The sequence below is a fragment of the Micromys minutus genome (genome assembly GCF_963924665.1).
Source record: "Micromys minutus genome assembly, chromosome: 5".
NCBI classification, from domain to species: Eukaryota; Metazoa; Chordata; class Mammalia; order Rodentia; family Muridae; genus Micromys; species Micromys minutus.
Window position 1 is genome coordinate 49,202,013 of NC_137974.1, and position 9,872 is coordinate 49,211,884.

The 9,872-nt window shown below is 51.7% G+C and overlaps 3 protein-coding genes across 6 annotated transcripts in view; 1 reads left to right on the forward strand and 2 right to left on the reverse strand.

Moving 5' to 3' along the window:
* The window catches only part of LOC308421118 (uncharacterized protein), a gene marked incomplete at its 5' end in the record, with an annotated part of 7,060 nt that extends 5,051 nt beyond the window's left edge, over window positions 1-2,009 (reverse strand). The window contains 4 exons of the mRNA XM_080917426.1: window positions 445-633; window positions 804-835; window positions 918-1,091; window positions 1,862-2,009. Of these exons, the coding sequence (XP_080773552.1) occupies window positions 445-633; window positions 804-835; window positions 918-1,091; window positions 1,862-2,009 (543 nt within the window). The remainder of the gene's footprint in view (window positions 1-444; window positions 634-803; window positions 836-917; window positions 1,092-1,861) is intronic.
* Window positions 917-5,388, reverse strand: VMAC (vimentin type intermediate filament associated coiled-coil protein; the record flags this gene model as incomplete). 4 transcript variants are annotated; one of them, XM_080917290.1, is made up of 3 exons in its annotated part: window positions 917-3,580; window positions 4,488-4,654; window positions 5,336-5,388. In XM_080917290.1, the coding sequence occupies 2 exons, from the start codon at window positions 4,568-4,570 to the stop codon at window positions 3,256-3,258; spliced, it is 408 nt and encodes a 135-aa protein (XP_080773416.1). In that variant the 3' UTR covers window positions 917-3,255. The 4 variants fall into 4 exon arrangements, with proteins under 4 accessions (XP_080773416.1, XP_080773415.1, XP_080773418.1 ...); XM_080917289.1 differs by lacking the exon at window positions 5,336-5,388 and having other exon boundaries at window positions 4,488-4,678; XM_080917292.1 differs by lacking the exons at window positions 4,488-4,654; window positions 5,336-5,388 and adding an exon at window positions 4,334-4,394.
* Window positions 5,389-5,461: 73 nt separating this feature from the next.
* On the forward strand, window positions 5,462-9,671 carry NDUFA11 (NADH:ubiquinone oxidoreductase subunit A11). The gene is made up of 4 exons (XM_080917293.1): window positions 5,462-5,678; window positions 8,549-8,641; window positions 8,840-8,962; window positions 9,522-9,671. Exons 1-4 carry the CDS (start codon window positions 5,576-5,578, stop codon window positions 9,632-9,634), a joined length of 432 nt encoding a protein of 143 aa, XP_080773419.1. The 5' UTR covers window positions 5,462-5,575; the 3' UTR covers window positions 9,635-9,671.
* Window positions 9,672-9,872: the final 201 nt, after the last annotated feature.

Below are 9,872 nucleotides of genomic sequence, written 5' to 3' on the forward strand. Positions count from 1 at the left end.
TGTGAGCCACCCCATGAGTGCTGGGAACTGAACCTGGGTCCTCGGCAAGAGCAGCCAGTGCTCTTAACTACCAATCATTCTCTCCACCCTGACTTCCAAGTCCCTTGGGCAAATGTGGCTCTTGTATCTCTTGTTCTGACTAATCCAGTCAAATGACTGACTTGGAGGCAGCTTGGCGATGTGGGTTCTGTTCACTCTGTTGTGAGTTCACTGACTCATATCCTGGTCTGTTAGGGACCAGCAAAGGCTTTAAACAATGGCCGTATATAATTTTTAGTCATCAAGCTAAAAAGGTAGTGTCAGGCATGGCAGTGTGTAGTATGTGGTGTTCAAACATGGCATATACTCGTGAGTACACACGTGCCTGTGTGAATGTCGAAGGTTCATACTGAGTCTTCCCCAGTTCCTCCCCACCTTATTTTGAGCGTCGGTTTCTTAACCAACCCTGAGTTCACCAATTTGGCTAGAATGGCTGGCCAAGAGCAGCAGGGATCCCCCTTTCTCCATCTCCGTGGCCTTGAGATGAAGGATGCAGACTCTTAAGCCTGGCTTCCTACACAGATGCTGAGGATCCGAACTTGGGTCCTCAGGCTTCCACGCCATGTGCTTTACTGAGCCACGTCCCGCCTCCACCTACATATTTAAAAATGTAAAGCCTTACAACTCTACAACAAACACGGAGCAAACCAGAAGACGAACCTCCTGATACAAGACTTCTTCCATTTTTTTTTTTTTTTTTTTTTTTTGAACACTTGGGCTGGGGACGGAGCCATCTCTTTTTCAGATACTGTATCTTTCTTTACCGGTATCGGAAAGCATGTGAACTGCAGACTGCCTTTGAACAAACCCAAAACAAGGTTGCCCACATGTTTGGAGCCAGACAGGCCATTGCTACAGTCAAGGTGCCATGTTAGTACCTGGGTTGGAAACCACGATGATGATACAGTCAGGGCTGTACTTGACGATCTGAGGAATAATGAACTTGAACACGTTGACGTTTCTCTGCACCAGGTTGAGTCGGCTCTCCCCCTCCTGCTGGCGGACGCCTGCTGTCACCACCACGATCTTAGAATTGGCTGTCACGGAGTAATCTCAAAGGAAGGAAACAAGAGTGAACCTTAAATTCAACTCCTTCGCTAAACATGTTTCTGGTATGTTCTAGAAGTTTCAGCTTCCAGAAGTTATGAGAATTTTTGTGTGTGTATGTATTAAAAGATTGTGGTTTTTAAGAGATGGGAGGGGGGACAAGGAGGCCAGATGAAGGCATCAGTCCCTCTGGAGCTGGAGGTTGTGAACTGCCCGATATGGGCGGTATGGAACGAGATTGGGTCCTCTGGAAGAGCAGCGCACACTCTTACTGAGCAATCCCCCAGCAACACAGTAAGAGGTTTTGAACCTCAAGTCTCTACAGCTGCATTCTTCTTCGAGTAACAGTGATGAACCTGACTTCAAAACAGATAAAGAACCAGGGAAATAGCCCAAAACATATTTGTGGCGAGGAAGTCCACTAATTTCCAGGAAAAGCTGATGCAGGTCCATGAGCCCACAGCCCAGCAGACAGGCTTTGTATAATCGCCGTGAAATTGTGGTTGTGAATATTCCTAAATCAGTAACATACAACACAGACAAAACTCATTTTTAAGTCCTTTTTAGCCATGGAATGCTACCAACATCTATGAAGGAAAAAGGCAGCGTTTGGTTTTGATTGTCAACTAAATATTGGTTTCTTTTTTTTTTTTTTTTTTTTTTTTTTTTGAGAAATGTCTGATTTATTCTGGTGCAGACAGGCCCTAGCCTGCCTTCCCCTATACAAATAGCTCCCTTCTCCCCTCCATCCCCAAGATAAAATGGGCCTGTCTACCATGCTGAGGGTCCCTGTCAGACTCTGGGCACACTGGATGCCTGGAAGCCCTTTTGTTTGGAATAGCCCCTATCTTCCATCTTGGTGGCTGCTCAGGGACAATTTCCCTGAACACAGGGACCATGAAACTCAAAAGGTACTGTACCATCTCTGGATGCAAGGGTCTGTGGGGGCCCTTCCTCTCACTGTTCTAACAAAGGCAATGTACCCCCACCATCTCAGACCCTAGACAGCACAGATACCAGGATTTAAAAAATAATTATCTTAGGGTATCAAAAGACTTGCTATAAAAACAGTTGTCCCTGGAAACCAGAAAAGGGCTCATCAGATATCAAGGAGGCTCCTGGCCAAGGCAGGACCTCCCAGGCTGTGCTAGGCACTGATGAAGACAAGACAAAATTCCCTGCTTCACAGCCACTGCCTTCCAACTGAAAAGGGGTCCAAGGATGGGGCTGTGGGTAGTTGCACAAGTCTGTCATACTAGTACTAGAGATGCTGAAGTAGGGAGACCAAAAGTTTAAAGCTACACAAAAAGGCCACCCTGAACTACACAGGACTAAGCTTCAGAAAACCAAACCAAACAAAGTACAGGGCAGTGACCAGCTGGCAGGAATTACTTCAGAGACCCTGGTGGGAAGGGAGAGACCTGAGTGTGAAACCAGGGAAAGACATTGAAGCAGAGGAACAGACGGTACAAAGGCTGAGGCACCCTTGGTTGTGGTCTCAACCCACATGTTCTTCCTAGAAGGGTAGAGTTATGGGGAAGAGATCCAAGGTTAATGTCCGTCTTCTTACACACACGCAATGGAACATGAAAGAGAGAAGATTCCACTTAGGATGAAGAATGGTTCAGGAGGCACAAGAGTGAGAAAGGGAAGGAGGACTCCCATCAGCTATATTCCAAGTACTTGGGAGGATTCAAGAGAAGTCTGGGTTATAGAGACAGACCCCATCTCAAGCAAAATTACAAACAAAATTCCCACATACAGGGCCTATGGGAGCCTGTCAACCTAGCAGAGATCCATGCCACACTCTTCACACAGCAAGTCTAAGGCTGGTCCCAAACAGGCCTCAGAGTCAGGCCTCATCATCTCACTGATGCTGGGATGCTTGGCTTTGTGCAAGCATGCTAAGAAAATGCTCTACCCACTAGGCATCCTTGCCTTCCTTTGTTTTTGAAATTATTTAAAATCAGTGGAAGGTAGCAGATACTTCAGCACTGGGGAAAATTGTTTTAAATGAGATCTTGACTTTTCACTTGTTTTGAAGTTTAGATGGGATCCTGGTAATGTCTCAAGATACCTCTAGGATACTGATCGTGATATCCAGAACTCTTAAGAGTGGAATCCCCGAGGGGCCTTGACCACACATTCTGTGAGATCTGTCCCGGCAGCTCACACTGTGGTCCCAAACACAGTAGGCTGCTGGTCGTTCTGGGCTTCCTCCTCTCCCATGCTGTTGCCCAGAGGCGGGCCAGGCCCATCAGGAAGTAGCTGGGCCCCATGGCTGTGGCTGGCCGGCAAAGGGCCCAGTTCCTCTGCCTTCTCCAGGGTGGCCAGCAGCGCGGCCAGGGGTGGTCGCTGGTGAGTGATCTTCTGCAGCAGGTCAGCCCGAGGCTGTAGCTGCTGGATTCTCTGGTCCCTCTGCTCCACTGCAGCCTGCAGGCTTCGAACGGTGGCCTCAGAGCTCAGCAGCTGCTCTTGGAGGGCGAAAATCTCCCTAGTGAGAAGACCAAATAAGGTAGTTACCTACACGGGGTGGTGGTAGGAGCATCTACCTGCTGTGGAATCCTCTGAGGCTCCCTATGTCTTGTTACAGCAAACATGTGGAAGTCAAGATACAATTCTAAGAGCAGGTTCGATCCTTACAAACCATGGGATCAAATTCTGGTCATTCATAGTGGCAAGTAAGTGTCTTTACACACAGAGCTATTGATATCATTAGTAACGCACCCTCAGCCTCACAGCAGGCCTGGCCCATCATCTCAGCACTCCAGAGGTGGAGGCAGAAGGAACAGGAGTTAAACGCTACACAGTGCCTTCAAGGCCAGCCTTCTCTCAAAAACAAAACAACTCCAGTTTTTTGTGTCCTTCAGTAGGACTTCCTCGTGGTCACAAATGGTTGCCACAGGTGTGACTATTCTACATATAGGGGTGCTCTGTGCCTTTGTCTACCGATGTGGTCCCCTACCCTTCGATCATTAGACACAATACCACGGGGCAAGCAGTACCAGCGGAATCGCCTTGTGGAACAGCTGGCTTCATTTTAACACTGTGAAACTCTCATGCAACCCAGGCTATACTCTTAACTCCCCACGGGGCTGGTGAGATGGCTCAGCGGTTAAGAGCACTGACTGCTCTTCCAGAGATCCTGAGTTCAATTCCTAGCAACCACATGGTTGCTCACAACCATCTGTAATGGGATCTGATGCCCCCTTCTGGTGTGTCTGGAAGACAGAGACACTGTACTCACATACATAAAATAATTTTGTAAAAAATCTTCCCACGTAGTCGAGAATGCCCCGAACTCCTGATTATCCAGTCTCAGCCTCCCCAATGCTGTGATGCTCCGGAGACTTTTGCTCTTGGGTCCCAGTCCTTTCCACCCGCCTCCTCCAGAACCTCACCGGTCCTTGGAGCGACCCAGCTCGTCGAGGGCCGCGCGCAGCTGCTCGTCCTGGCAGGCCAGGCGCTCGGCCTGCGTACGCATCGTGCGCTCCGCCGCCAGCAGCCGCCTCTCAAGCTCCGCCGCGCGCCGGTGCAGGGCTGCTAGGTGCGCATTCGCCTCCCGGATCTGCAGAGGTGGAGGCGCAGACATGGCCCCCGGACGCCGTGTAGGCTCCACCCCACCCTGCTAGATCCCGCCCACAATGCGGAAAGGCCCCGCCCCCGGACCCCGACCACTGACGCGCTCCTCCCAGCCTAAGGCTGCATTAATTTAAACTTTCTCAAGAAACTCCACCCTACTCCTGAGTTAACGTCAGAGAGACACGCCCCCAGAGGAAGGCGCGTGCTTCCTCCTGGGCTCTCACTATTGGCCACGTTCCTACTAGGGACAGGCCTAAGTGCGGCCACGCCCCGTAGCCAATGCTCTGGTCCTTTTCAGGACCAGCGCCTACGCATCCAAGTGCAGGGAAGAATTAGACCAGCGCAGAATGGGCCTGGTCTCCGTCAATTATAATCTTCACGCTACGATTCGTCCCCTTGCCCAGCCTGGCCACACCCCCAAATATCTACACGCGGTTTTTCAGACGCACTCATAACCACAGTCCGGCTGCTTGATTAGCTCATCCACTATTGCGCTATGTCCCGCTCCATCATTGCAGCTCGGGCTAAATAGGTGGAATTCGACTCGCACAGTAATATCTGCACTTCGATTTTCCTAACTTCTGTCAATTTGAGCATTGACCCGCCTGACAGTGTAATTGCTGTCAACATTCTCCCTACTAGGAGCCTCGCCTTCGCCTCGGTTTACCTTTCCAGGAATGACGTACAGGTGTCTGTCCAGATTCACGTGTGGACTGAGCACGACAGTTTTTGCTACGAGAAACAGGACATCCGTGCCAACCTGCGCCGTGCGCGTGCGCACACGCCATGTCCTTGTCCGCCGCACTCAATAAAGTTGTGCGCTAGAAACCTCGCGAGAGTTGGCGTAGCCGGCTACCCTTGAGCTCCCCAAGACGCCGTAGGGTCTGCGGAGCGGGCCCTATTAGGGATGGGCATGGCCAAACGGTTCATCGAATCCTACAGTGATGCCCCCGACGGCAGCCAGTGTCATCGCAAGGCCTACATCACCACTGCCTTAGGCGGCCTTTTCGGTGAGCGTGGGCTCAGGGGCGGAGGGCAGGGAACAAAGGTCAGAGGGCACGCGGGGGTCCCTGGGCGCCGGAGCGCGTGGACGCAAAGGTGTAGGAGCTTGAGACTTTTGAGGGGCGTAGGCACGTCAGCCCCTAGGGGCTTCAAAGGTCATAGGTTAATATCAGGGAGCAAAACCTGGAGAAAATGTGAAGGTCATTTTAGCGTCATCGGGATTTTTTAGGGTTAAGGGGTGATAGGGTCGTCGGAGTTTTTGAAGACAAGTTCTAGTGTTGCCTAGGCTAGACCGCAGACTCTCTGTGCAGCCGAGGATGGCCTTGAGGTCCTGATTCTCCTATCTCCAGTCTGGCTTGTAACTTATGATCGTCCTGCTTCAGCTGCCCACACCCCGTCATAGCCTCTGGAAGACGGTCTTGTTTTTTTTTGTTGTTGTTGTTTTGTTTTGTTTTGTTTTGTTTCTATTTTCTGCCACTACAGAACATATTTATTTGCTATTATTTTTAAATGATTTAATGATTTAGTTTTATTTTACACTCATTGGTGTTTTACCTGTATTTCCGGTCCTCCGGAATTGGAGCTACAGACAGACAGTTGTGAGCTGCCATGTAGGTGCTGGGAATTGAACGGAGGTCATCTGGAAGAGCACTTCCATTTCTCCAGGTCTGAGCTCTCTCCAGCGCTATTTACTGTTATTTTAAGATATGATCTTTCTATGTAACCCAGGCTGGCTCCTGAGTTCTGAGATTAAAAGTGTGCATAACCATGAGCACCTCATTCTGGAAGATCCCAAATAAGACACACTTGTTTGGAATGTCAGATATTTTTTGGGGGACACCTTCAGCATTTGAGATTCTTTTTTTTTTCAGTGCTGAGGACCGAACCCAGGGCCTCGAGCTTACTAGGCAAGCGCTCTACCACTGAGCTAAATCCCCAACCTCAGCATTTGGGATTCTTAAGGTGGCCCTGAGGCCTGCCTGGTTCATTCACTCACTTATGCCTTTCCAATGTGTCCACTGGCCTTATATTTATGAGTCTACCCAAGGTTTGCTCCCACCAGGCAAGTGCTGTAGAGTCAGGTAATTGGGGGATTTAAAATGGACAGAAGAAGCCCGGTCATAGTGGCGCCTTTGATCCCAGCACTTGGGAGGCAAGGCAGGCAGATCTCTGTGAGTGAGGCCAGCCTGGTCTACAGAGCAAAGTCCCGCACAGCCAGGGCTACACAGAGAAACCCTGTCTCAAAAAACAAAACAAAACATAACAAAACAAAGGGGAGGGGGTAGAACATTGGTGTTGGATTCAGAAGATGAGTGTGTGGGGTTGGGCTGGAGTCTTGAGTAGCCATTGAGAGTAAGTGGGCCCTTGCCAGAGGTACCATGTCAGAGCTGCTGAGGGAGGGGGTGGACAGTTATGTCTAGTTTGAAAACTCTTCACTGTATCCTTCCTCCTTTGTCCCCAAGCTCCCTGCTTGGCTCCCCTAAGGGGACATTGCAGGAAGGAATGACCCTGCCTTCCCAACGGATCGGAGGCGTGGTGGAACTCATGACTGAATAATCATGTCTTTGGGGCCCTCAGTGAGAGGCTGGATGAGTGAATGAGTTAATAAATTCTTGCCCTGCCAGCACAACATTCACTTAGGAATGGGTGCAGCTGCTCCTCGAGGGTCTCTTGCTGCAGGTGATGCTGAGGCGTGGGAGAATTGTCACATAGGCAGCAGTTAGAGGGTAGAGGGCAGTCAGTCTGGGTCCCATGACCCCTGGCTTATTAGGTGTGGTCACCGAAGTTACCCAGGGTCCCTTTGGCCTCACCAGGCCCAATCAAGATTCTCAGTGGCCCTAGGTTCAAGTCCTGCTGCATCTGGGAAAGACATCCCAGAAACCCCCAACAGTGGGGTTGGCTTCCCATGTGAGCATTCTCACACCCTGTGTACACAGAAGCCACACTGATGTTGAGGCAGAGGGATGGTTGGGCTGGGAAGCTGCAACCCTTTTGAGGCCCTGCTAGGGTCTTCAGTCTGTGTTGAGACTGACACTCAAGACCTGTAAGTGCTCAGTGTTCATATCAGAACTTCAGAGCTCACCTAGAAGGGTGTGTGTGACGTCCACTGAGGCTGCAGAAGGGTTGAGGGGCCAAACCCACTGTCCTATGACCAGCTATACTTGACCACCTCAGACTAATAGCTCTACTTTTCTGGGCCACTTCATCTCCCATGAAAGGGAATAATAGCAGAATTCATCCAGCCTGGTGGATTGAGAGGCAGTTGTGGGCCTTGTTACCCCTTAGCAGGGATCCTGTGTCAGCTGCCCCAGACTGCTCACCTGGAATGGGGCTGCTTATACCTGGTCTGGCCTGACTGTGGTGCCTGCCCTGCAGCTCACTAAGTCCTGGGCTCCTGGCTCAGCACCCACCTTGGCCTCAACTTGTTACGTAAACCATGGTGTGAAGTTTGGGGTGGCAGGGGGTGGAGGAGATGGAAAAGCTGACTGGTGTGGCAGGGTGGTGGGCGTGGGAGGAATGGAGCCAGCCAGATGCAGGGACACGTCTAGGCCAAGCTGCCGGCACGTGGAAGGATTGGCATCCTGAGCCCAATTGCTGCCAAGTTGGATTAGGCCAAGGTCCCAGACCCTTGAAAAATATGGTGTTGATGAGACTGGAGGAGGCACTGTGGCAGCTGCAGAGTTGATGGCAGGAGGTGTGGGTCAGGTGTGGGTCAGGTGTCGGGAACCATTAACCCACTAGGGCAGGGCTCGGCCTCAGCTATTGGGAAAGGTGAGAGCTGGCCCTGGGCACTGGCCTAGCAGCAGTAGCCCTGGGTTTGAGTTCTCCTGAGTCCTGGAAAGGCAACCCAGCAACCTCCACCCTCTCCTTCCTACAGGCCTAATAGGTTCTGCTTACAGCGTCACGCTCAACCCAGCAGATTCCACCCTGGAAGCAGTGGCCAGAGTTGGTCGACTCACATTCACTGCAGGTGAGCTGTTGACAGGTGTCCTGTTGACAGGCCATTCAGAGGTGGCCAGAACCACTGAGTGGGGTCCTAGGAGACTGACAAGACTGGCTTGGGGCTCAGAAGAGCAGAGGGTGGTAACACTCAGCTTTGTCTGACAATCAGGTGCTAACTCAACACTAACTCAGTTTCCCCACCTCCAACTCCCATTACTCCTTACAGCCGCTGTTGGAGCTATGTTTGGCCTTACCACCTGTGTGAGTGCCCAGGTCCGAGAGAAGCCAGATGACCCCCTGAACTACTTCATTGGAGGCTGTGCAGGAGGCCTGACATACGGAGCACGCAGTGAGTGGCCACCCCATGGGACAGTGTGTAACCACTGACCACTCCAGTCCCTCCCTCTCTGTCCCACGCCTGGCTAAGGCAGTCACTGCCTTCTCAACAGTGGGTAGCTCTGTGATAGTCACAAGAGCCAGAGGTACCCATGGCACTCAGCACTGCCCGTGGGCCCCACGCCAGCTGCTCCAGCCTGCCAAGCTCTGCCTTGCTCCTGACATCCCTGTCATGGATAGTGAGAGGAGGCCATGTGGGTCACCATGTGTCCTGGGGACTGGAGAACCATGCCAGCCCTCAGTTCAGCTGTGGGAAAACCGAGGGACAAGGGAAGTGTCCCCACTGCTAGGAATCAGGATGTGCTAGGAACCACATCCACCCTCCCCACACCATGTCTCTCCAGTTACAGGGTAGTTGGTGCAGGACAGCTTCAGTTTCTCCGTCTCCTAACTATTGCTGGCCTATTAGAGGAGGCCCTGAAGAAGCCTAGCTCTATCAGACCCCATCTCCCTGGGAGGCTCCTGGGTCACACATGGAGCACCTTCATGCCTGCTGCTGTCTTTCTCCACAGCTCACAGCTACGGACGTGCAGCCATCGGCTGTGTCTACATGGGCACTGCGGCTGCCCTGTTCAAGATTGGAAAGCTGGAAGGCTGGGAGTTGTTTCCCACCCCCAAAGTGTGAACCAAACCCCTGTGGCAAATAAATGCTATATGCCCCCTGTGCAGTGTCCTAAAGGCAGGCTTGCGGCATGGGACAGCCATGGGGGAGGTGCAGGGCAGAAAGCAGCTGAGATGACAGGCCCAGGACTGCACTTGGCACACGGATCATAGACAGCCAGGGGGAAGACCACATGCTTCTGTGTACCAGCCTGGTATGGACTGCCCAGAGGCTGCTGACCTGGCTCTGCAGACACAACTCG